At 33.5% G+C, this 27,660-nt stretch overlaps 4 protein-coding genes and 1 pseudogene across 4 annotated transcripts; 2 read left to right on the top strand and 3 right to left on the bottom strand.

Moving 5' to 3' along the window:
• Positions 1 to 3,119: 3,119 nt before the first annotated feature.
• LOC105623995 (glyceraldehyde-3-phosphate dehydrogenase-like) lies at positions 3,120 to 5,387 on the top strand. The gene is made up of 4 exons (XM_012205365.1): positions 3,120 to 3,200; positions 3,276 to 3,515; positions 3,597 to 3,851; positions 3,931 to 5,387. Exons 1-4 carry the CDS (start codon positions 3,120 to 3,122, stop codon positions 4,357 to 4,359), a joined length of 1,005 nt encoding a protein of 334 aa, XP_012060755.1. The 3' UTR covers positions 4,360 to 5,387.
• Positions 5,388 to 6,669: 1,282 nt separating this feature from the next.
• Positions 6,670 to 9,605, bottom strand: LOC105623994 (ralBP1-associated Eps domain-containing protein 1). The gene is made up of 5 exons (XM_012205363.1): positions 9,432 to 9,605; positions 7,631 to 8,912; positions 7,443 to 7,507; positions 7,094 to 7,307; positions 6,670 to 6,939 (listed from the first exon to the last, which is right to left on the bottom strand). The coding sequence occupies exons 1-5, from the start codon at positions 9,603 to 9,605 to the stop codon at positions 6,761 to 6,763; spliced, it is 1,914 nt and encodes a 637-aa protein (XP_012060753.1). The 3' UTR covers positions 6,670 to 6,760.
• Positions 9,606 to 11,506: 1,901 nt separating this feature from the next.
• Positions 11,507 to 17,474, bottom strand: LOC105624019. Its single transcript, XM_012205388.1, has 5 exons — positions 17,225 to 17,474; positions 13,666 to 17,016; positions 12,177 to 13,018; positions 11,971 to 12,114; positions 11,507 to 11,734 (listed from the first exon to the last, which is right to left on the bottom strand). The coding sequence occupies exons 1-5, from the start codon at positions 17,472 to 17,474 to the stop codon at positions 11,507 to 11,509; spliced, it is 4,815 nt and encodes a 1,604-aa protein (XP_012060778.1).
• Positions 17,475 to 18,521: 1,047 nt separating this feature from the next.
• Positions 18,522 to 20,332, bottom strand: LOC105623993 (ribonuclease P protein subunit p30). Its single transcript, XM_012205362.1, has 7 exons — positions 20,224 to 20,332; positions 19,929 to 20,137; positions 19,381 to 19,449; positions 19,118 to 19,318; positions 18,904 to 18,971; positions 18,709 to 18,788; positions 18,522 to 18,631 (listed from the first exon to the last, which is right to left on the bottom strand). The coding sequence occupies exons 1-7, from the start codon at positions 20,330 to 20,332 to the stop codon at positions 18,522 to 18,524; spliced, it is 846 nt and encodes a 281-aa protein (XP_012060752.1).
• A 976-nt stretch (positions 20,333 to 21,308) lies between these two features.
• Positions 21,309 to 23,621, top strand: LOC105624018 (annotated as a pseudogene).
• Positions 23,622 to 27,660: the final 4,039 nt, after the last annotated feature.

The raw sequence follows: 27,660 nt of genomic DNA, 5'->3' as shown, positions 1-27,660 counted from the left end.
TTTTAAGTTTCAATGCTCATTTCTACCAATTGTAGTTTAATTTTAATCTCGGTTTAACGAATTCTATCTTTTTCAATCCTAAGATTTTTTTCAAAGTAATTTAACTCTTTCGATTTTTTTCGGATCTATTTGCCACTGAAGAGACTCTATTTATCAATAAAGTGATAAATAACAATAGCTTCTGCTTTTTATCAATGTCTAATTAGAAAAAGATGAAGAGTAAGTTAAAACCGAGATTAAAATTAATTTACATTAAAAAACAGGCATAACATTTAATTATCGATATTTATCGCATTAATAATAAACAGATTCAGCGGCAAATAGATTTGAAAGAATCAAAAAAGTTAAAAAATTATTATTAAAAACTATTATAAAAAACTATTATTAAAAACTTCTATTGATACAATACACGATATGGTATCCAGTTAAACTTCGCGGCGCGTCAACATGTCGACAATCGATAATCAAGTCACGTGGGTTTCCGAGCATCGGCGACTAGACACGAAGCACCGTTTTTTATATTATCGCACCCGTGCCCTTCAAGTGACACTACGTCGTTAGTAGCCGGAGCGAGTAGAACTGGTTTTTCGGTTTACGCAGTGAGTATTTTTTCTACTCGAAGTATACTTCCATTTTATCTCTCTTTGTCTCCCTACTCCTAGTGAATCCATTATCATCATCCGTTGCTAATTGTTCGTTCGCCCATCATTTTTTGACCCGAATATTACATGTGACACGTAACCGCAAATCGCGTCTGCCATTCCACGGCGTAAGTCGAACCGGCCATTTCTCGTGACGTCGGTTGGACCAGTATTTGCTATCGCGGCAGTTGCAGAATATTTCGACTGTATTTCTGCAAAGAAGCCTTCGAGAAACGCGATGTGGCAAAGTCGAGGAGATGATGTAACGCCCGGATGGTGTGATACCTTTTTCTTGCCATCCATGATGCTCGCGTTGAAATTCAACAGAATTCATTTTGATGACGTGGTAACGATCGTTAGATGATTCTCATGCGATCAATATTATCGCTTAACAATTACATGGTTATACTAACGTCTGATTACAATGTAATAAGAGACATATCACGCGTAAACTAGGAGGTATACTTTAACAGAGTATTGTTGGAACGGCATTTGAGCTTATATTTAAGACAGTCTTGAATATAATTTCAAAAAATTATTCAGTCATTGATTGAGTGGAATCAATGCAATTTAAGATATATAAATTATTTATGATATAAGTATAAGATTGAACTGTTTTAATATCATCCCTTTCTATCTGCTTTCGCTAATGTAGATTTAACTTTAATATCGGTTCAACTTTCTTTTAAGAATTAGATTAGAAAAAATAAAGAGTATATAAGATAAATGATATTAAAGTTGATCTATATTGATGAAAATCCACAATTAACAAGCATTAATCCTATAAAATTAATTAATTATCGTTATGTGCATTAAATGTACTGCATTATTATATCATTGATTTTGTACGATTTTGATTAAAAATTTTCTATTTTAACTGTTGAACTGTTAAATATTATATAGAATTTATTTCATACGATTTGGTAGTTTCTTATTTATTAAGTGTAACTATTTATCCAGCTATACTTTTATCTTCAGGCATATATTTTTAATTAGTTATATTTCAGAAACTTATTAGGAATTATTTTTTTAAATGTAACGTGATTTTGAATCTCAAATAATAATATGTAATAATATAATTATTTAAGAATAAAATTTGGCATCTCTTGTTATAAAAAGGAAGTTTTTAAACTAATATCTGTGACAGAAAAACCGGTTTGTTTTTAATTATATAAATAAATATTAAACCATCTCTATAATTTCTCTCAAATACAATTAAAATTTAGTTGCAACATTAGTTATAAAAATAGGTTACGCTTTTGTTAAATAAAAAATTGATAATTTTTATAATTATATATTTTTATAATTATATAATTTTTATAATTATGGCGCAAAATTATAAATATCATAATTTTCGACTTTTATTTGAATAATAAAAATAGTTTCGACTAAATTTCGATTAACTCAATTGGTGATTAATTTTTATAATCGAACTTTTTTTATTTATTCTCTAATCTAATTTTTTCTCTTTCTTCCATGTACCAAGAAGAAAAAATAGTAATTCAATTTTTGTTAAATATTGCATCGATTAAATAGTTAATTGAGACTTAGTTGGCTTGAAGCTCAAAATTGTTAAAAGTCCGAATAGATTTCCCTTGATGTAAATTACATATGTCAGGAATGCAATTGCATGATATTGCATCGCGATGCGCGATAATTTACGTCAGTTTTATCGAGCCATCGATCCGATAATCTCACGCATGCAAGGTCAGAATCATTTTCAGGGACGCCGGGATGTCGAGAAACTCGAGACACACCCCTTTAACCTTGCCTGACCTATAAGATTCGCCGGTGCCCAATCATACATCGTGCTGTCGAGGCTTATGCCAAGCCTGTTCTCATCTCAACTATATTTTCAAAAATACATTCAAGACTAAATTATGTTTACGTAAATTATGTTTACGTAAAATTATATAAGCATCTGTGAATCTCTGTGATAAATTCGTTACATTTATAACTCCGACAATTCCGTTGCATTACATTTATAACTCCATTGTATTTTTAGCAATAAATAATAATAATAAATGGGAAAGATTTTTTAAATTTGTCCATTGGTGACAAATCCAATCTTATACAGAATACTGATAATGCGAAACACTTTTCTCTAGCATGATGTTCGAATAAAACAAAATAAACTAATAGATACAATAAATAAAGCATTGATAGTTTTCAGTTGCGTCTATGCGATCAATATCAACTTTCACGAATGCGATATTTATAAGTATCCTTGAAACGTGATTGATGTTCTGAAAATGGCGGAGAAGCAAATAATGGATCACCATACGTCACACATCTATTTCTAACCTAACGCCCAATAATTTATTATAATAATTCTTAATGATGAGACTGATTCTCTCGCATATATTTCACACGACTCCGCCGATTTCGTTGATTGCAATAACGCGGAGAGCGCATAGTCGTTGCGTAGCGTCTTGTAACGTTCTTGCCCAATTTTCCAGTTGCAATCAAGACGACAACATGAGCAAAATCGGAATTAACGGATTTGGTCGTATCGGCCGTCTCGTGCTGAGGGCTTCCCTGGACCGCCCTGGTGGTCAGGTATGAAAGGAAGACAGTTGCACAAAATTAGCCAGATCATATTTGTTTTACTAATTTGAGATCTCTGTCAATCAGGTCGTCGCTATCAATGACCCCTTCATCGGTCTTGATTACATGGTCTACATGTTCAAGTATGATTCCACCCACGGCAGGTTCAAGGGAGAAGTCAAAGCCGAAGACAACTATCTGGTTGTAAACGGAAACAAGATCGCTGTCTTCAACGAGCGCGAAGCGAAGGCAATCCCATGGGCGAAGACTGACGCTGAGTACATCGTCGAATCGACTGGCGTGTTCACGACCATCGAGAAAGCATCCGTACGTGAAACAAAATTCATACTTCCAGAATAGAATTCTCTAATACATCTTAATGTTTTTTTTTTTTTTATGCATTTACAGGCTCACTTGGGAGGTGGCGCCAAGAAGGTCATCATCACCGCCCCATCAGCTGATGCGCCGATGTTCGTCGTCGGTGTGAACTTGGAAGCTTACGATCCAAGCTTCAATATTATCTCCAACGCTTCGTGCACTACAAACTGCTTAGCACCTCTCGCCAAGGTGGTCCACGACAACTTTGAGATCGTCGAGGGCCTCATGACGACTGTACATGCAATTACAGCCACTCAGAAAACCGTTGACGCACCTTCAAGCAAGGTGTATATCATGCATTAACAAGAAAGATCATTCGAGATTATTATTATATAACACATTTATTACGCTTTTTCAATAACAGCTATGGCGTGACGGCCGTGGTGCAGCACAAAATATTATTCCCGCTTCAACTGGAGCTGCCAAGGCAGTTGGCAAGGTCATTCCCTCTCTCAAAGGGAAGCTTACTGGCATGGCCTTCCGTGTACCCGTGCACAATGTGTCCGTGGTTGACTTGACGGTCCGACTCGGCAAATCCGCCTCCTACGATGTTATTAAAGCCAAAATGAAGGAAGTTGCTGAAGGTTCTATGAAGGGTATTATGGGCTACACTGAGGACGAAGTTGTCTCTTCCGATTTCATTGGTGACAGTCACTCCGCTATCTTCGATGCCAAGGCTGGCATTTCTCTAAACGATAACTTCGTGAAGCTGATCGCGTGGTATGACAACGAGTACGGTTATTCTTGCCGAGTCATCGACTTGATTAAGTTCATGCAAAGCAAGGAAAACTAAATAATATTCAGAAGTTGATTATTCATCTGCGTCCTCCTAACTCCGGCCTCGCCGTACGAAGTTACTGTGTGGAGCATATCATTGTAAAAAAAGCTGATGTAAGAAACACTGTATTAATTGGCGTCATTATTAACTTCTAGCAGGAATCTATCCAAAATATAAAGGATGTTAGAACGTACGTTCTTTCTCGCACAATTAATAGAATTTTAGCTTAATATCTATTCGTCGGTGATTGAAATATGACAAATAAGACTCTATATATAGTGTCAGGCTCTATATATAGTGTTTATATCTAATCTACGTATTTATCTCGTTATTATTATAATCAATTTGCCAATAAATATTCTAACTTGAATGTTATATAATAGAGCCTGCAGTAACAAAATAAACGTTAAATCAGAAGTATGTATGATAATAGGATGATATTTTGATTCTGTTCTGATTAAATTTATTATCGCGATTTTATTCATCGAATTTAATCATAGTACATCACCACGAAAGTTTTATTGTATTTGTAGAATTGCAGTTGCAATACTCAATTTGCATCATTCATTCGTTCATATTCAAGAAATGTGTTACAAGTATTTCTAATTTTTTTCTTCTGCATAATATTTTTCCATTCACACAATGACATCAATAAAAATTGTTATGAACTAAAGTAGTTTTTTATTCATACTTGACAGACACTTCTGTATATGTATCTACATTATAGTATTATTACATTTTTTTTTATAGGATTGCAGACAATAAATTAGAGACAATTCTGATATAAGTATTAATTTTTTATAATTTTTACACAATATCTATTATATAGTTACAAAAAAATCTTTGTTGCATGACTCGTTGATTTTTCAAGCTTTATTTCTAAGTCTCGTAATATTTGACAAGACGATTATTGATTACAATATATATATATTTCAAAATTTCATTATATGGCACAAAGAGTTATTTATAGTAACGACGGTCGCTTGGCAAATTTATTTATCCGCTATTTATAAGAAAATAAAGTGAAAATTTGGAAAATGTAATGAAGATCTTAACGTTAATCAGGAATGAATATATATTTAATTGGATAAAAATAGCGATTTATAAATAATGCGCTGAGATTTATATAGAGCTGAGCCGCGGAGATTGAATTTTAATCGAGAATTTAATTTTTTTTAAGACCAAAATTTTAAAGAGCAAGGAATTAGAAAATTTTATTTAAATAATAGTAATTTTTTTTATAAAGCAATTCTATATCTATTGAGTAATCGCTGCTATTATTAGATATTATGAATGACAATTATTATATTAACTCGATTTTTATCGAATAATTTTTGCGGACGTGATTTTGATAGATCTATATTCTTCTCAGACCTTAATTTGCATCAACTTACAGCAATAATAATAGGAATTGCTATAATCATTTCAAAGAATTGCTACACCAAAATCGATGTATTCAACGTGAATTGATTATGAGCATCATATATCTATATAAATTTATTTTTGAAGTATTCTGTTCCTGCAGATTCCACTTTTTTCTATATATCTTCAACGTTTAACAGGCATTTTATAGGTACTTGTTATCATGGAATAAAATATAACTTCGTAACAATCCTGATTATTCCATTTTTCAGTCAATGTCATTTTTTCGTAAAAATTTTATATAATACGAAAATTCAATTCGAAATACAATTCGATTTTGTTACAAACAATAAATATAACTTATTCGTTTTTACAAATACAATTCAAAATACATATTATAATTTCATTTACGACGAATAAAGCTCTTTAGAAGAGATTCATCAGTTTACAGAAGAATATGAAATGTATAATCCTATAAAATTAACAAAGTTAACAAGTTTTTGCGCATAGAAGTCACAATCAGAAATTTCAAATATCTATACTCAGATAGAACGATATGATAGATGCATTTGTATGCGCGGTATGCTGGAAATATATATAAATTCATAGCGATAAAAAAGGAAATTCCAATGCAAAATATAGTATACAAGTCAGTAAATCACAGGGAGGAATTCGTTTTAAATTAGAGTGAATATTTTAACACTTTTTACATATAAATGTGAACAATAGCTAGAAAAACTTGACGAAAGCAATTTGTTATATATCAATTTAGAGATCGTAATCTTAGTTTTGTATATACATGATCCATAATTTATGTCAGTCATTCTTTCAATCTCAAATATAAAATATCTATGCAATATTTCTTTTTGTAAATCGCGTCTCCTGCCTCATCTGTCTGTCTATATTGATCGTTATGAATGTGAATGAATATTTCATTGGGAAAAGAAGAATTCTAGACTAGCATAACGTATTAAATATATGTGTTTACAATGATTTGAAGAGATATAATATCTCGTAACTTCGAGCAAATAAATGACAGCGAACAATAATCACATCAAGTCAAGAGCAAAAGTTTTGCACGCAGATTTATACGTTCTTGGAGTGCGCTAGCCAATTCACGTGTCAATTCTTCGCAAACTAAGCGTAGTTCCGCATTCTTTTCCCTTAATTCTTGTAAGGTTAACCTCTTTTCATCCTCTTCATTCTTATTCTCTTCTTCGCCACCATCTCGTTCTGTTAGGATTATATTTTAATTATTAAGCATATAATAATTTCGGAAAATAAAGATGCGATTGAAAAAATAGCTTGAAGCATCTATTTTAGAAGTATCTTTAATACTTAAAAAAAATCATATATTTAACTTATAAATAATGAGATAATTTCTTACTTGGACTTGGTTTTCTATAAATATGAAATGCTCCACAAACTCCAGTGAATTGTTGAGATTGTGGTATCGTGTTTTCTATAGATGATAACGTATTTTCAGGCAGTTCACTCTTAGGAGAAAAATGAGAAAAGTCGGCGACAAAAGCTTGACTTTCGCTTAACGTTCTTTGTCCTTCACCTTCGCTCCTTTGGCCGACCAATTTACGAGGCGAAGTCTGCAGCAAAAACGAATCATTATAATCCGTGACTTAAAAAACGTTATAAAAAAAGTTATATTTTTTATAAGTAGAATAAAGTATTCAACTCTTTAAAAAGATATAAGAAAATTTTGTCATATACAAGAAACTCACAATTCCTGGAGAGATTCTAGGTGGTACAAGCGGCGGCGCTCCAAGAAAACTTTGACCATTTTTTCCTATCAAAATATGTAAATTCATAACATAAGACTTAGGTTTCATAATTGTAATATCGTGAAGTCTGGACAATATATATATGTGTGTGTGTGTATATATATATATACATATATATATATATATACCTAATTTATTAAGATCGAGACTAGAACTGCGCGCATGTGTTCTGTACGGTCTGGGAGGCGGTGGAGGTGGTGGTTCCTTTTTAGGAGTTACGATGACAGCATCTTCGGGAGCTGCAGATGGTTTCTTTGCGAGAGGTCGTTGCACTAATGACGCTGCAGAATGTTGCAGATCGTCATCTCCCAAGGTTGCGCAGCTGCTACTGCTACCGTTAGCACCCGAAGCAAGAATCGCTGCTTCAGGCGTTAAGCGCAACGGTACTGGATGCAAAATCTTCGGGTCGCGTTCGACGGCTGATTTTTGGAAATCGAAATTCACTAGCTGCAATCCTGGACTAGTGACTGAGGAGCTGCTCGCTCCAGTTGGCGAGTCCACGAACTTTGTCCATTCCCTATTCTTCTCGCGAGCGTTTGCGGAGTTCGGTGGTGATTTTTGAGCAGTTGTCGCCGATGGGATTTGCGGCGCGGCAGTTGTTGCTGTTTGCATAACTAACAAGATCGACAAGGACGGAGGTAAAACGTCGGGCAGAGGCACATGGTTCCTCCTCAGTACGACGAGATGCATAGCCACATAGAATTCTTGTAAACTGAGCGCCCCGTCCCTCGTGACATCCGCGAGCTGCCAAATACGTCGTAACTCTGAAACAGGAAGCCGTGATTTTTCGAAAAACGTTCTGGCTACAGGCCCGGCTAGAAGACCCTCCGGATCAGGCTGCAGCTGCGCGAATTGCGCAGCGTAATAATCACGTTGCTCGTCGCTGATAATCCATACTTCCTCCGGTGGAAAACCAGAGCCATCACCTTCCCCGTCACCTTCGTCGCTGCTGTGACGCTCCGAGCTCTCCTCTTCAGTACCTAACAGTTGTCTCTGCTCTTCAGAAACTAATAAGCCTTGCCAACCTCCGGAAACAGAATCCAAAATTGTCTCGCCACCCAGCATACCGTCATTTCTTTCTTGAGTCACGCTGTTCGTTGGTGTAGGAGAATCTGTGCTACCACCAGTCTCACGTGGGGATTCTGCTTCGCTTTCACTTTCGGTAGTGCTCTCAGGAGCATGATGTCTACTTTTTGCTCCTCTAGTTATGTCTGGACTCCTTCTGCCTTCCTCTTCACCAGAGGTTGGCCACGTAAATCTTGGCAAAGTAATAACATCCAAAGATGCAGTTATCATATCTCTGGAGACTTCCAGACCAGCCTGATGGACTGCAATGAGTTTCAGCACTGCATAGAATTGCTTCTTGCCCAGATGCGTGTTACCTTTGGTTCCCATGCAGATGTCCAAGATCTACAAGCAGAAAAAAATATATACTTGATGTTAACAAATATATAGCCATACACAACCGAGTTTCTACGGAATACTTTCTTCTTTCTTTTTTCTTTATCTTCCATTCCAACAAATATCTAATAGCAACGATAGCAGCTTACTTTCCATTACAACTAACGTACATTACAGTTACATTACAAGAAACACATAATTTTTAAGATGTTCAAAGAACATAGAGACATATTTAGACATCCTTAAGACATCCCTTGAAGATCTGTATTGTACAGAAAGAATCCTCGCAAAGCTACAGCCAGCTATAATTGATTATGAAAAGCAAAAGTAATGATATTTTCCATCGACGAATTAATTCAGTTCAGCTACGACATAACCTCTACAGCGGACCCTAATGTTTAGTTTGTCCATCTGCATATATATCACTGATACAAGAAGCTCTCGAATACTGAGATGAAGTCTGTTACGATGTTACGTTGATATCAAGAAAACGTCAATATCGCACTTCCATCATGCCATGGAACTCACCTTCATCGTGATGTCCCGCGGCAGATTGGCCGAACGTAACAACTCGGCGACTTTAATCACGGGAACGCTGTCGCTGTCCGCGTTCTCACAGCAATAGATGAATATGTCGCCGTAATAACGGTGCTCGGTCGCGGTCAGATGCAGACTCGCCATTGTCAATAACTCCCAATCCATCTTGACAGCTTGGCGCGTTCGCGCGATCGAGAACGGTGCTCGTCCTCGGACCTCGTTTGTCCCGGAGCGGATCGCTTTCCTTCTCTCACAGCGCTCACTCGCGAATCTGCTTCACGGGGATCTGCAGCGGTTGCATTTCTCTCCGCTGAAGAACCCAAGGAACGTTCGCTAGTCGCTACGCCTGCAACTCCGTTTAACGTGATTATCGCTATCTCCGGCTGACTGGCTGGCGCGATCGTGATGTTCGTGATGTTTGACATTACCATAATCCGTGTCGACTAACTTGCCCCGTAAGAAGTGTCAACTTCTTCTAAGCAGTGGTGCGTGCGTAGTAACTTCGTATTTATGATAGATATGATAGATATGAATTTTATAGAGTGATAAACAGGGTTGATAAAAAACATGTTTAAATAGTTTAAAACATGCTTAATTAATGTTTTTAATATGTTTTAAATATGTTTTTGTTATAATACTGTTTCAAACATATTTGAAGCATTAAAACATATTTAAGAAGAAACACATTATCTTAAAAAAAAAAACATTAGCTTTACCAACTCTGATGATAAAAGAAAGTTTGACCGCAAAGTTCTGTGTTTAATAAAACATTAGTATATTAATATTAAAAAAAAACAAACTCTAGATTGTTGTAATAAAATCTTATTAAATAATACTAAAAATAATAATTAACATCAAAATAGCCACCTTTAGCTTTGATGCAAGCTTCAAGGCTTTTCGAAAATATATCACAATGATCGCGCATCTTTCCGTGAATAAATTTTCCCAGGTAATCAATAAAGCGATCTTCACTAATCGAAAATCTTTTGATACAGAATCTTTTTGATATTTGGCTACTTTCCTTTTAGAAAATATAGTTGATACAAATCTTGTTTTGTATATCTTTATTATTCATTGAATAATAAAGCCAAGAAGAATGGGAAGTGATGAAAACAGTCTTAATAAAATGTAATTAATTCCAGAGTTTGTTTTTTTAAATATACATTAACTACTACAGAGTTCTATATAAATCACTATATAATAAATTGATAAATACAAAACTTTGTAACCAAATTTTCTTAATTGTCGGCCTGGACATATTGTTAATAAAAAAAATGACACAAGTAAAAAATTGATATTTTTGAAATAATAAAAGAAAATGGACTAAAATCTTTAAGCTTCAGCTTCATTACTTAAATCTCGAGTCTCGAAAACGAACTGCTGAGCTTCGTGAAGTAAAATCTGTATAATACTTTCCATATTTTGCTTAATATTTATATGATACTTTCATTAATTTTACTTACACACTAGATTGCAAATAAAAGACTTAGAAAAAAATTTAGACAATAATATTAATTCAGATTGGTCAGCGAAATATATTTTACGATTCATATCACTCTGATCTAACGATATAACTAATTTAACTTCGATGCTGAACGTGAGCATCGAAGTTAAAAGATCGAATTGTTTTATAAGTAATAGCCGTAACAATGAACGTGGAAATTATATTATATCGCTGATACTTTGCTATCGCACACTACTTTCTTTTTCATATAAAAATAAATTCGATACTGTCCGATGATTGCTCGCATTTAATACAGTTTTTCTTCCTTTACTAAGATATCGCTATGAAATTAAGATTGTTATCAGCAGACAGAACACACGCGTATTTTCCATAATTAATAAAATCATTCGGAGAGAGAAAAATTAAACGAGTAGTTTATAGTCATCGGACAGCGATTCCGATTTTTGAGAATGGAAAAAAGAAAACACCTACGACATCATTAATCGTACAAAATGGCTCGTGACTAGAAAAAGTTCTTACGCACAATGTTCTGTAAAAAACGTTACTTTTGCTACTAAAATAATTTAATTTTGAGTTTTTTCATTTCGACGAAAAGCAACAGTCAATAGAGCGAAGAATCCTCCGCAATGATCGATATACTTTTCTTCGTGCTATCGTAGCGTCCGGCAATCAATTTCTGTCCAGACGTCTTAAATCGCAGCTGCATAGATGAATCTTCTCCCGGACTGCCGGTAATATTGTCAAAGTCCAAATTGCCGAAATGTTCTTCGAGTAAGTCCTCCAATTTCTTTGAAAGCACCTCAATCTTCTTTATTTGTTCATCATCGTGCTGCAAAAAAACATTTGTTTTCTGATACTCTAATTAAAATCTATGCAAATTAAACAAAATCGAGAAAAATTCACCTTTCGAAATTAAATTTCTTTTTAAAAATTCAAATATTACATTCAATCTTGTGAAAATTAAATGATGCAATTTCAAAGGTATCGATTTATTGCATCATATGATTTTTATATGATAATTAAGAAAATAAAAAAATTGGATACAAAAAATTGTCTATTTTTTACCTGATGATCTAATTTCGCGTTGTTAATAATGCGACGAAAATCTTGTACAGCGTGTTCGACTTTATGATAAATCCGATTTTTCAGTTTGTACTCGATAAGCTCAAGAAACATTGGACTCTTAACAATCTTGCAGTAATCTTCCATCTGAAAATAAAAAAAATTATTTCATCAAATATATATATTGCTTTTTTTTCTCTGAAACTAACTATTAGTGCGGAAGAAGACTGGTCCTTATTATCGTATGAGAGTGTATATTTGATGATCTTCGCCTCGTCCATCTGCCAGATAGTTCGATGAATTGTCTCTAACTTATTGAATATCAGAGGACTGAGACTCTGTTTTCTCCTGGAACTACACCACACAGTCCAGCCACGATCGCTCGATTTGCTGGCGCACTTGCCTTCCAAATGTTCCATATCCTTTTTCTTTCCATGATTTGTTTTCATGGTAGTTGACATATTATTTACCCTGACAGTGCCGACTTTCATGCACGATCCCTCCTCCAATTGCAAATCGTTGCTGTCCGCATTTTTCATCGTTTTCTTGTCGGTTGATTTTCGTGATTTGTGTAAAAGTTGATAGGATTGTACGGGGTCGTTCCTCTGACACTTGCGGCCAGGAATTGGTATTACGGTAGTTACCGATGAATTGGTCGCGCACGACTTCAGCGGTTCTTTCTTTTCAAGGTGTAGATTGTTTGTTTTCATGGATCTTCGTACCGTTTCAGAATACGTGGCTCTTCCGACGTGACTTTCCAATTCTTTTGTCGATGTTTCGTCATTCTTCGTGAAAGAACTAGAGACATGTTCACGAGAGAAGATCGCTGGATATTCGCTATTGATGATTGTCACATGAGTCTTTATATCTGCATCCGTGGTTAACGACGATGCAAGTTGGTCCGGTTTTATGTCAATTTCCGAGCTATTCGAAGACTCTAAACTTCGTCGATCTACGTCCCTATGTCGCTTCTGCTTACCGACGATACTCACGTTATTGAGAGTCCTGATCAGCCAGGAATCCGTTTTCACATTGGTCTTGATACCGAGAGCTGTTGAACATGCTTTTTAGAAAAGGATTGTTTTGCTTATTACTAGGTACCACCTGCAAAAAGATCGCGAGACATTTTTAAGTAGTTTCGATAATCCGAGTAACGAAATACACGTGAAATCCTCGCGAGAAAGTTTATTATTTCAATATAATTTTACTCTTTACTCTAATAAAGTAGTGTTAATTAATTCTTTCTCTGGCGAAAACTTTTCTCAGAATTTTAATATGAATTGGAACTTTTTTTTTAGAGAAGTCTACATTTTTTTTCTTGATATTTTTCATATATGTGAATTCTGAAATATTCAAGGGTTTCTTAGATCTTTCTAATTTTTTAAAAAGTAAACTTAATTTTTTTCAGATTTTATAAGATTTTATCAGAAATTACAGAAATAAAAAAATCTTAGAATATTTCACTGAAGCATGAAGAATTCTAGATAAGATGCGTAGACTTTGTCAGTTCTTCTGAAAAGTTTCAATTTTTTGTAAAAAAAAAGTTTGTAAAAAACTGAAAAATTTTCTGAAAAGTTATAAAGTAGTTATAAAGTTATAAAATTTAGAAATTTAAATAATTTAAAAAAGTTTATGAAAAATTCTGAGAAAAATTTTCACTAGAATTATCTAAAAAATTTATTTTATAAAGTTCTTTACCATTCTCATCCTCGCGCGATTGAGACATTGAAACTACACTCATGCTAGGCGATAGTCTGTACGTAGATTCCGAATCATCCTCTGAGGCTTCATAAGAAGACGCACAGTCAGTGTTATCATGCTTCAATGATTTCGAATCACTCTGCTGCGACACGATTGTTAATGCTTCAGCAGGGTCTTCGTTTTTATCTTCTTTCTCGCTGTTACTATCGTTGCAATTGACGTTTTTAGACGTATTACCACAGTCCTTTATGTTAAGGGCTTCAAGAAGTATCTCAGCTGAGGCGCACGCTGCTTTCCAGGTGACGTCCTGACGAGTGTCCTGCGACAAAGATTCTGTACGTTTCAAGATTCTAGGTGAACCCTCAAGATTGAATAGAGGCACGGGTAATTGCGAAGCTGGCGGGAACGAAGTCTTTATAAGCGTGGTATTGCCGATGTTGGTGGACAAGGTTGTCGCGTTCGTGTGAGATAGAGGCGTCGATGATGCTGGTATCGATACGCTTTTTCCATTATTACCGCACATATTGTGATGATTGCTCGCGTGTACATTGCGAGATGTGCTATTGCTTGATCGACGATTGGGTCTTCTTTGATGTCTCTTCTTAGGAACATTATAGCTACCCGGTTTCATGTACACTCGCACGTCTTCAGAGCTATCATACTCTTCAGGCGCTTGTTGCGCATGGAAACGATTGCCGATGAAGTTGCCAGCGGCCCAAGGTGTGCTCTGGATGTTCGGCAGATTTTGCAACGCCTGGAACTGCCGATTTGCATCAAACTGCGGTTGCTTGGCTATAATCATCGAATACTTGGGCATCTCCTGAATGAATAATCGCGGTGCCGAGTTCTCGTTCGTCCTTGGCTCCTCAAGGGTTGACGTGGCCGCTGAAGGCTGTGCGTTTCGCATGCTGGCGAACCAAGCCGACAAGTTGGCTGCCATTTCCTCGGATTCTTTATCGAATGTTCGTGGCTCGATCTGACTGAGCAGAATCACTTTATTTCTAGGTACAGCCGGGAGTTCTAATTGCTCAGTTTGTGATTTGACATAAACCGGATTGATATTTGCGTTTTTAACTCCGTAAACCTGTTCGGTGTTATTGCTGCTTCTCGAATTGATATTAGGATCGGTATTAGGATAAGGCCCGAAAGTGGGATAACTGACTCTATATGTTGGAACACCTGAATTGGAAGTCGAATATGAAGAGTCTGAATGGCTGGATAAAGGAAACGTGAAGGACAAACAATTCCGCGCATACAGTCCGCTATAGCTCATAGGAGCGTTCGTTGCTGAATGTTGAGATCGGATGGATTCGGTGTTATCGATTAATGTCGTAAGTTTATCTTCCGGCGTGTAATCGTGTCTTCTATCTTTCATTGCATCCGCGCTGCTTTCCATTACTTTGTTTCTCAACTGGCAGAATTCGGCGTTCAGCGATTTCTGAGTGAAATCAAATTTCTTAGATAATGCGTCTTTCGTGCGAAGTTTATGACTTCCCAGACTGCTGATGTCAGAGTGACACACGGAGACGTTCGGCATGGACTTTGTGGTGTTAATCATGGATGATAAATTCTCAGTAATCGTCCATTTGCTCCGCAATTTGCTTTCTTTAAGATTCATCGATTGTTGTTCCTGCTGATAGTTGGAATTGTATCGAAAATTACGCAGACTGCTCGTTGGTAACGATGTCGATGTCGCGCTGCATGGTTTTTCCAGCGAAGATTTTCCAAGATTTTGTTGAGAAAGACAGCTCGAAAACAGTGGGACGAAAAGATTGTAAGTTGTATAAAGCGACACGTCGCCTGGAAATGACGATGTCATGTTGCGTTTCTGATCCATCATCTCTTTATTTTCTCCAAACTTCTGAAAAGTCCGCACTATTTGCTTCAGTAATTCGCACGTGCTCTCTTCCCATGTTTGAAAGCGCGCGATCAACTCAGGATCTAATCTGTCCAGCAAATTAGGAAAATGCTGTTTATTCAGATAATTATCAAGGCTCAGCCATCCATTGCTAATGCGTAGAAGAGCGTTTATGAGATCGTCAGCAAAAACTCGATCCCCCGCAAAGACCGGAATGCAAGTCGAGGATTTTGTGATCGCCGTCCTAGTAGCAGATGACAGACAAGTTAACCAGCTCCGTTTAGAATCCGTTTGCAAATCTTCAGAATCGAGAACACTTTCAGCTTGAGTGCATCCCCAATAAGCTGTTTTTCGAATCAACTCTGGATATTGCGATCTATCGACACTCGAATCATCCGTTTGAACGCCTATCGACGTTCTGTTTTCGAATTCAGAGCAGAAATCTATAAAACAGTTCGTCTTGTTAGACATATTGTCGCCTGCACCGTTGAACAACATAGAATCAATCTTGTTGCCAGGCTTCGATTCCTCCTTTCCTAAATCGTTCGAAGACGTAGTGTTACACAAAGCAGAGACCATTTTCTCGGCTTCGATGGTGAAGTCAAAGCTATTCGAAGACTCATCAGAGTAATGTTCCTCGTCCGTCTTCGCGACGACAGAGAAAGATTTCTGCAAAGCACATTCGGCAGACTCGAGGCTTCTGTTATTTTCTGTGACAGTTTGCGTGTCGTTTTTCGAAAACGTTTCAGTCTGAGAAGGCCAGCCATTCTCACTCTGACCGGTTGGAATGACTTGAGACTCACAGGCATTCGATGTCTTGTCTGCGTTATGCTTGAACGGTGTGAAATCTAATGTGGACGAAGGTTTGTCTCCTCGTGGTGGTGCAAGCATTAAACCAACCGGCGGATTCGAAAAGAGTGGAGAGGACTGCACTGTTACTGGAAATTGATTGTTGTTGAAGCTGGTATAAGAATTGGCAAGCGGAAAAGACGAGTTGGCGTTGACGGTTTGCAGACTGCAAGTATTTGTAGCCGAGATATTATAGTAGGAATTCTGCATTGGATGCTGTTGTTGTTGTTGCTGCTGCTGCTGCTGCTGCTGCTGCTGCTGCTGTTGCTGCTGCTGCTGTTGCTGAATGTTCTGTCGATCTTGGATGAGACAGAGAGTCTGCATATCGGGCGGTTTAAAATTGAAGGGCTGCGGTAATAGATGCGTCACTCCAGAATTGTTACTGTAATGCTCATTGTGCAACGGTCCAGCATGGGTGAATGTGGATGATGCTACTAAAAAGGATGTGGTCGATGGAGGAATCGATGCAACACTGGTAGGTGGTTGATCGAAAAGTACTACAGGTTTTGGATTGTACGAGAGTTGCTGTTGCTGTTGCTGTTGCTGTTGCTGTTGCTGTTGCTGCTGCTGCTGCTGCTGCTGTTGACAATATTGTTGACCGCGAGACGGCTTGTTCTTGGCGTGCCATCGATTATTTTTACCTGCATTCGCGCAAAATATTTTAATTATCATTTTCGGTTTACATAACATCGTTAAATTTGCGATTTTTTTATTACTATATACTTTCAATGCCGTTTTATTACTGAAAGACTGTTTTATGAAATATAATCAAGAAGAAGAATGGAGAAAGAAAGAAGGAACTGATTTATATACAAGATTAGAGTATTAACTATAGTCTATCTTTCAGACCTTGAAGTTGTAAATGGGCGGAATTCGGTGAAATAACGTGAGACTGAACGTTCGGATAAACGCACGAAGGATGAAGTGCTGTTCCACACGATTGAAGAGTCACCATTGGGCTACTGACGGGAGCATACAGAATTTGCTGTTGCTGCTGCTGTTGATGATAAAGGGACGACGTTGTTGATGGGCTTGGGATCGAGGATGACTTGAGATGATGTACGGACGATCGATTTGAACGCGCGGCCGTCGGGCGCATGATCTGTTTGGTCCTTAAATCAAAATTGAATCCTCCACCGTCTCCGAGTCGATGTTAGCAGCTTCTATTAAACGATAGAATCTTTCATATTATCGATATCGCAATGCAATTATCTGAGATATTTATCACGAATTATTCAAACTTAGAAGCAATTGGTTACGTTCTTCGTATTCACATGTCAAATTATATACTTCATCATATTAACTTCGCGTTGATATTGTATTATATTTAACTTTGTGAAAAAATAATTATTTACTTGAATAAGACCATAACGCTGTTGTGATAATATATATTGCCACCAAAATGCATCACATTAAATGTAATAAAGTTAAGATAATGATAATTAAAAAATCCTTATATATATTTTTTTGAACTCATAGTGATAGTCGTTTATCTAATCGAGATGAATATAGCCGCTGTATCAGCTGTTGATTGAAACTCATTTAACTTCTTATTAAAAAGAATTTTATTAATTTATAAAAATATCATTATTTTTATTCTATAATGTTTTAAATAAAGAAATAGTTAACATATAAAATAATACTGACTCTATAATTTAATCCTATTATTTTACGGTAATATAATATCGATTCTCGGTAAGAGTAACATACTAGAACTTAGATTATTATGAATAATCAAAACAATTTTTGTTATTTAAAAAAGATAAATCGTAATATAAAAATCCAGAACAAATGTTATAATTTAGTATTTTAATAATTTAATATTATTAATATTGTAACGTTTTATCATTACATAAATAGTAAGATAAGCATGCATATACAATGTCTTACAAGAAAAGTACAAAATAGACTAACAGATGGCTCTTCTAGGTAAATTTCGTGCAATTCTAAAAAACGATCGAATACTCAGCAAAAACAATCGCATGCATAAATGATACTGTTGTATTTACAAGAATCATGAAATAGAAATTAGATAATATATATATTTATATAAATATAATTTATTAAAAAAAAACATGTTATTAGTTTGTTAAAAACATTTAATAGAATATATTTTTATTAAATAGAATATAAAAGTTAAATTTTTCTAATTTAAAGACTTTTTTCTTCGTTTCTTTCCTGTTTCTTCATCCTCATTCACATCTGATTTTTTTGCAATCTCTATCGTAAACACTGACTTGCCAAATATCCGCTTTTCTGAAATACATAAAATAATAAATCTTTCTAATTCAGTCTCGTGTAAAATGTGGATTTAATAAATTATGATGACTTACTTGCTTTTAAAAGAAAAAGTTGACATTCGTTTAATATAACTGATTTTATTTTATCTCGTTTCAAACCCAACACACATCCACTATGCGCCATAATAAAAATTAAATAATTATGGATAATATAGTCTATGCAACGCGCTTTTAAACATAATTTCGTCAATAAATTTTTATATAAAATTCAGTACATTCAAAGGATACAGATTTATGATATCGTAAGGATTTCTGATCAAATTCCTATTGTTTGCACCACTGGATATGATTATATTCTGTACATAAAAATAGATTGATTTAACACATTGATAAAACTGTATTATTTACTATAACAATGCGCAATGAAGTAAAATTGATTTAAATGAGAATTTAATATCTACATATATGTAGCCAATGCATATTATAATAACTATATACATACCATGCTTACGCGGCACATTTGTAATTGATAAGAACGATGAAGAGCCGCTACACGTGTTTCTGGTCTCAAAAGATCTACGTACTGTATTTCAAAATACAGATCTCTTGCTATTGCCTGTCGATATACTTTTCGATTTATTTTTATACCAGAAATTTCTGGCTTTATCGTAATGAGATCTACTTTTATGGTTTGACAAGCAAACTAAAATAAAAAAGAGATAAATTCAATATAAATAAAAAATAAATAAGTTCAATATAACCAACCTCCAACATATCTTGCTTGATTGGCACAAGAGCATATATATCATATTTTCTTAAATTTGGACATTGTGCCTATAATAACAAAATTAATTAAAACAAAAAAAATTAATAACATTTAATACAACATATTTTATTACTTCAATAGATAAATCTTTTATTTTGAAAATCATATAACATAGCTTAGTATAAATGTTTGTTTTTGATAGACATCATAGAAACCTTAATCTTTAAGCAGATAGATGCTCAAAACATTTCAAATAAATTTAATTTTTACACTTACATTTTTTAATAATATATATAAATTTAAATTATTTGTACTCTTATGAGAAATGTAAAATTAATTAATTTTAAGAATATTGAGTAATACTTTTTATTTTCCTTCTTCAGAATAAAGTTTTTAAGCTAACTGTGCATGAGGAACTGTGGTCATCTACTTACTTAAGTTCATATATCAATACTTTATTTAAACTATGTCAAAATTTAAATTATTTTATCTTTCAAAATAAATGATTTCAATACAAATTTTATTAGAGATAGACGTAAAACTATACCAATGTGTGCGCTTTTATAGAACTTGAACAAATAAATGTTAGCCTATTAAGTATACTCAGTTTTCCATTCCATTTTTCATTCAATTTTGAAACATCAATTGGATCGGGTACCACACTTGTTACTTGCTTAGTTTCATCCTTCTTTTTTTTATCACTATCCATGGCACTTTCATTTACAGTTTGATTTAATGCAACTGTTCTATAACCCACTAAAGCCAAATAAATTCATAAGATAACGAAAATTAATTTTTAAACAATTAATTTCTTCTTAGTTTTACTTTCACATTTAACTTACTTTCATATAATCTCAATAAAATATCATTCAAATTATCTATTTCTCCTTCCGGTACATTTACACACAAGTCAAAAAAGCCCTTATTTAATTTGAAAGATTCCATTTTCATAAAATCTATCAATATATGTATAATTACAAACACAAATAATGGCTAAACATGCGTGGTGAACAGAAGAAAATCGAGTGTCGTAATAAGTAGATTCCAATGTTATAAAGAATTTTTATAATAAAATGCAAGGAATTCAATGTTTATAGAAATATTCAATGAACACACGTGCTATACACGTGTTGAATACTTCTCCTTATTGTGTGCTGCACCTTTCTGAATATATTAAAATATTTCGCCAATCATTACTTCGTTAAGTAAAATCTCAACATTACACAAACTAAAGAAAACCATGTAATGATTTGACTACGCGAAATCGTATAGCAATATACAGCAGCGTACAACTACAAGTCAGCTGTTCGCAGCTGTGCGGATTTCCGCCATATTACTGAGTCATCAGTTCGACTGCTCGACATGCGTCAAGCAACGCTGAGTAAACGCGCGCGATTTAGATTTTGTTGTAGTTTGAAAATAGGAAATGTGTTCGATAAATGGAAATTTCCTTAAAAAGAACATAACTATGAAATGAATTTCTGGATAAAAATAGAATATGAGAAGGATTATAGAGAATTGACAATAAAGTTATTAAGACGTTATTCTATGCAGATCGGATAAAAAACGCAGCAGGGATTAATCATCACACAAATGATTTATTTGACAAAATTACCTTTTATTCCCAATACTCTGGATGATTATTAATCGGAAATTGTATTGTTAGCCACAGCACCTTGGGAAAAAGATGAGTCCTTGTTTTATTTATAATTTTTAATAAATAAATAATGCCGAAATACTAATTACCTTCGCTATCATATCTTCGATCGAAGGATACGTTATTTTAAATAAAATTTAATTTACATAGAGAATAATAATTTGGAATGTATATTTGAACTGAGAACTATATAAAGACTGAGTTTATATTCTATGATTTAATACAATCCGAAGTGACTTGTTGGTTGAAACTCCTTTATTAGACTTGATCATGGTATTTAAATTAGGACTCGTCATAATGATTACTCTCGCAAGTAGTATAGTACGTATTAAATCTTTTCGTAGCGCAAAGATATTAACATTCTTAATAGAAATACACAGCTTCATCATTAACGTTAAACTTCAATAAAATAAAATTTATGAGCATGAAAAACAAGATTATTTCTCTTTTTCGCTTTTTAGCTTCGATTCTAATTTAAAATTAGGAAAGAAGAAAATTCATTAATTAAATATCTTGATTTATAGTCAAAATATGTCCGTGTAATATTTTTTAAAGAAACATTAATTAAATTTTAGTTTAAAAATATCAATATTACCTTAATATTTAAAAAAATATATTAATTAGATCTTAGCTTACAGTTAAAAAAATATGCTTTAATATTAAAAAAACATTAGATTAGAAAGTGAATTAAAGAAATCTATTCCTAAAATTCACTCTGTAAAAGCTAATTAAGTTAGGTAACATAACAATTGTAAGCATGGTACAATTTCGAACATGGTACAATTCTAAATAAAATATCTAATTTAGAGGTTCAAGTTTAGTAATCCTGATCTCATTTTATTTCGTTCAGAATTGTACCATGCTTACAATTATTATGTTACCCTGTTTATACGTACACAAAGGATATTTATACAACAAGCAGTTATTTTACAATCGCGGATACAGATATGAAGATCTACGTTATCAGTGATCGAATAATGATGGAATCTCTGATGAAGTTGGGAGAGATTATCCGATCTTCTACCGAGTTCCGTGAACACGATTCGTGTGCGAATGGAAACAACCGGATTATTACGCCGACTCTGAGACCGCCAAACATATCACATCTGCCAACGCGGCGGCCGTAAGGATTCGTTCCTTTGTCCGAATGGTACGTTATTTAATCAGGAGAGACTGGTCTGCACGTGCTGATATACTGTGGATTGCTCCCGCGCGCAAAGTTTCTACTCCAGTTTAACGAGGCGATTGCAAAAGCAATGAAGGAAGCTGATAGGTGAGCATGTATTACGTAACGAATTGTTCAAAATACATACTATGTATTGTGCATCCATATTCGAATATGATTACATAATCAACATCTCCTTATCTCCCATGATTTAAGCACAAAAAAATGTTACAGTAATATTTTAACATTCCCGCTGAGTCATCTCATAATAAAATGGAGCAATAAATAATGCGTCCAGTTAATTATAAAACAGGCACGCTATTTTCATTCGCACAGGAAAGCAATGAATCTCGGACTCCTCTGCTTTCAATTTTCACCGTGCGATTAAGTGGCATCTAAAGATCCGATGGATGTAACATCAATACGGTAATACCGTGTTGATATGATGTAAATTTTGCATCCACGCATGCATTAATTTTACTTTCACCGTGCTTAGTATAAAATTTGCTTGAAACATTCATGGAATTTTTATATGTTTAATTTGCATATATCTATTTTTTTAAACTTTATATCATCATAATATCATTATACGTCGGTTTTGATACTACATTTGATCACATTAACTTTGATAACTCAAATCTCTGTGACTATAGTTTTATATTCTAATAATAATCCTATTATTTTATTTTTGGACACCTAATTATTATTTGGACACCTACCATTTGATTATGCACTTCACTATGACAACAGTTTACCGGATTTTTTACTAAAGTAATTTTATAGTTAACTCGTTGTATGTAATTACTGTTTAATGATTGTATTAAAGAAGACTCAAAACTAAAGGTTGAAGCATTTATATTTTCTTAGTTTATATCTTTAGATAATAAATTTTATATATAGGATTCATTGTTAACTTGTATTGGCATTTTTATTGTGTTTGATTTATATTTAATCTTTGTATCTATCTTTACAACTTTGTATTATTAGATATATAGACATATATTCTATATATATATTCTATTAATCAGTAAGTCTTTATTCATAATTTTATAAATTCACTAATCGTTATTCATTCTTTTACAAAGGATCAATATATCAAAATAACTTCTGAAAAGAAGTAGTCCTGAAATTCATCAGCGTAAATTTAACGTTGAGAATAGATTCTAGAATAAGAATTGTCAGAGCGAACGACGAAAATGGAACAAAGACAGCACTTTAATTCATCGTAATCAAGATTTGGATTTGGAGGAAAGCAGTTTCCTTATGAAGCACCCATGATATCCTAAGTTTAAAGCCTTATTGAATCTTTGTTACTGGGTAATTCCCATTTGCCGAAATCAAATTACAAAATCAGTACCGAATTTGGCAAGCAAGCGATTTCGCAACATCAACCAACGTTTTACCTGTGTGATTTGTAATTAATCGAACAGTGTTCCCATATCATTCATAATTAATTTAAAATTATTAACATTTTAAATAAATATTATTAATAAATTGTCTTATTAAAAGTAATGTAACATGTGATTTTTATTTTTTTGCTATTTTTGAAAAATTTTTTTTATCATTTATTTATGTACGGAATATAATTGACTGAAATATCATTTTTTAAGTTTAACAAAAAATATAATTATCTTGGAAATTATGTTTTAATCCTTAAAGAAATTATTATAAAGTCTAAGAAAAAAGATAAGAGAGAATAATTTAAATGATGAAACACAAAGCTTCAGCATATGGTAAGGATTCTAGTTTCCCCAGCATTCTGTTGCCCCAGTTAATAGACTTACAATTAGAATCGTGTCTCACTAAGTTATGTATATCTTTATACTTGTTTCATATAATAAATCGTATGCACGAAACATAATTACCATACAACATACTTTATTCAAGATAATACAATACAATTTTTAAAATGTAGAAACATAATCTAGAACATCGAGATCTATGCTATATGAAATATATTCAAAAATAATTGTGACTGATTGGGGGAGCACGAAAAAATTATAAATTATCTAAAATAAATAGATCTAGATAATTTATAATTTTTTCATGCTCCTTCAATCAGTCACAATAATTATTTTCATAATAATTTATTATAAGAAAAAGAATTGTCACTCTTTCAATCTATTCAGTTATTGAGTATAAAATACATACATAAATAGCAAATAAGAAATATAAAAATAAAGTTAAAACTTAATTTCGTTAAAAAACTAAAGCTAAAAAAATTAATGAGTGCTAAAAAGAGTCTCCGTCTTATATTTTTCCTTGTTCCTAAATGGATTTCTCTAACACGAGCAACCTATCTAATCCCCTTTTTGCAGTCGAGCCATATTCAAGATAACTTCGGCTTATAATATCACGATTTATGGTTGAAGGAAGGGCTCTCGTCATCGATAAACGTGCGATGAATAAGCGATGGCGCAAACGTAGACACGGCTAGATGCTTCTCTACGTTGTCTTTGATATTTCCCGGATTCAGAAAAAGAGGCAAACGCTAAGAGATCCACAAGAAGAAGGCGTTTAGATCTTCTGAATCTATGTATATGTATATCTGTCCACTGCATCGCGTCGGTTGAGCACTGATTCCACCGTCACGATCGTTCGCACGAAGGTCAGTCGTGATTAGCGAGGATGGGTGCGCATCCCACTTTAATATTCTCACGGATCGCGATCTGAATGCTCCTATTCATAGCTTATGAACAGATGTAGATGTAGAAACGGACGTGCGTCAGTTATGACACACTGATTGCACCAAGTGCTTGTACTGATATACCCACGAATCGATTCTCGCATCAATATGCAACCCGTGAAGAACATCAATCAAAAAGATGGATCTTAATGACCTTGATTAAATTTCTCGTTTTCTACGGGAAATTGCACACTAAGTCCTCGTTACCCGATCAGAAAGTAGTTTGAAAAATCTCTCATTAGAGAACAGTGAAATACAAAAAGAATATTTATGCGTATAAGAGAATTTATAATGGCGACCAACTTTTTTAACATATAGCCGCTAAAGAGGGTTCTTATTTGCGCAAACTGTGTGGAGTAATATCAGCTTTTAAAGTTGTGAAATATAAAATAAGCTAACAATAGCTAGGGGCTTCATTAAAATGTTCTTGATTGTTACTATAGAAATGCTGTACTTTATTTATGGCTTTTGCCGTAATGTAATCAATGTAGCAAAGCACACATTAAAAAAATTTTTAATGACTTTTAATGACATTTTTCTTAATGACATATTTGTTTATAGAAGAAGAAGATGGTAGAAAGAGAAAATAATTGTTCAAAATAATAACGTTGTAAAATATGTACAATGTGAGTAAAACAAGCAGATATTTCTTCTTTAACACGCCAGATCTACTTTGGAAAAAGTAAAAATTTAAAAAAAAATCTTCATTTCTTATATTTTTTAAGACTTTAAAGAAAATCTTCATTTTTTAAATATTTTTTAAGAATTCATCTTACATATGGCAGAAATTCTTCTTATAAGTTAAATTATTACATATTTCAATTATCTCAATCCTCTTCCTTGTAATTCACGATTACGAAATTCAACAGCTAATTATTGCTTCACATAATCCGGTAAGTATCGTTGTATAATAATAAAGAAATTACGAAAAGAATAAAGCGCACAAGAGAGAGATGACAAGGACAACTTGTCTTTCTTTTTGAATGATTTGTCACTGATGTAATGCAATTGTTGTGAAGAGAGACTATGAAGATTACTGATAATTCATACTTTCTCGCTTTGTTCGCTCTGATTTTCATGAAGTTTAATGTATTCGCAACATAGATATATTCAAATATTATAACTTGCTACATTGTAATCTTTTCTCACGATTATGTCGTAATCATAATTGTTCGGAGCATTAATGTGATCGATTTGTTGCAATACATTACTTCAATATTATGTAATGCAGACATTACCCCAATTTTTTTATCAATAAAAATTATTTATTGTTAGGACAAAATGACTTAACCGTTTCTTCTCACTTAAGGAATACCGCCGGATCGTGAGACAATTGTCGATGTTTTATATATATAATACAATAAGTGGATTCGAGCATGTTTTACGAGGGAATCTAGTGCGGTACGAGAAGCGCGATTGAAGTCTCGCGTTCGTGAGAACAAATTTGATATAATTATCGCGGAAGCATTGCGCTGTCTTGGAACAACGTTATATGAAAATTGTACTAATCGTATAGATTTCTTTTGCTGCATTTACAATATCATTTCAAAATAGATTAAACAATAAATTGGGAAATCATATCATATACATATTTTAAACTATTCATTTTGTTAATGAATGATACACTGAAAGTAACTATTCATTAGTAGAAATATCAATGTTTCTTACTCACTAAAAGAACGAAGTGAATAAATTATTAAAATAAAAAGAAATAAAAAAAATGAAATGTAAATATTTCAATAAAAAACATAATTATTAAAAAGTCAAAAAATCTCAGAATCCTATCTCTCAAAAAACTTTTTACACTTAGATTAATATTATAGTATTAATAAAAATAAAAATGATCGATAACGAGTGCTCGGTACTTCTAGTATTAAATAACGTCGCTATCAAGAATTTCTTCTTATATTTAAATGAAATTTTTAAGAGTCTCTTTCTCTTTTTAGTTCTATAGATATACTCTTTGAAATATTGCAGATTGTAAACATATTATATACGTGTTATTCATGGAAATAATTAGAAAAAATATTATGATTAATTTTCATATATTCATCTCAATGTGAAAACTTATTCGTCATAGCAGCGAGTGACGAATGCATTGGATACTGCTATTATAATCGTAATCAGTTTTTTTCTACCATACGTTATTTCCATGTTTATTCTAATTGCCGTAGATTCTATAAAAATTCCTTAAAATATTCATAAAATAGATGAATTCTGATACAGCCAATCGTTAGACTTCATTAACGATTAGTTCTAGAGGAATGGATGATTTTGCAATGTATAAACGATTATCGCAATCGTATTAAATCGTTGATGGATTTCAGCAGAAATGCTAATACGATTATATAGTCGCGTATAAGAGCCTTTCTATGTTGAACTAGGATCATTGATGGATATCGCAAACTTTATCCATCAACCATTTTATGAAAATGAAGATACTTCTCTCCATAATTTTTTTTAAAATTTAAAGTTTATTTCTTCTAAAATTTTTCGAAATTATACTTATATAATTGCCGCTTTTACTTGGTAGATTTTCATTAAAATTTTAAAATTTTAAAATTTCGTAATGCGATACAGGATTATTATTGAAATGGTTGATATGAATATAATTTAATTTATAAATTTTTAATATATTAAGAATCTCTAGAGTTACAAGTGCAATGTTCAATGGAACTAAATTAGTTTTCGCATGGAATATAGGCAGAAGGCGAGGTGGAAGAAACGAGAGAGAAAGAGAGAGAGAGAGAGAGAGAGAGAGAGAGAGAGAG

This window comes from Atta cephalotes, assembly GCF_000143395.1.
Source record: "Atta cephalotes unplaced genomic scaffold scaffold00070, whole genome shotgun sequence".
In the NCBI taxonomy this organism is placed as follows: Eukaryota; Metazoa; Arthropoda; class Insecta; order Hymenoptera; family Formicidae; genus Atta; species Atta cephalotes.
This window is presented reverse-complemented; position numbering and strand designations above follow the sequence as displayed.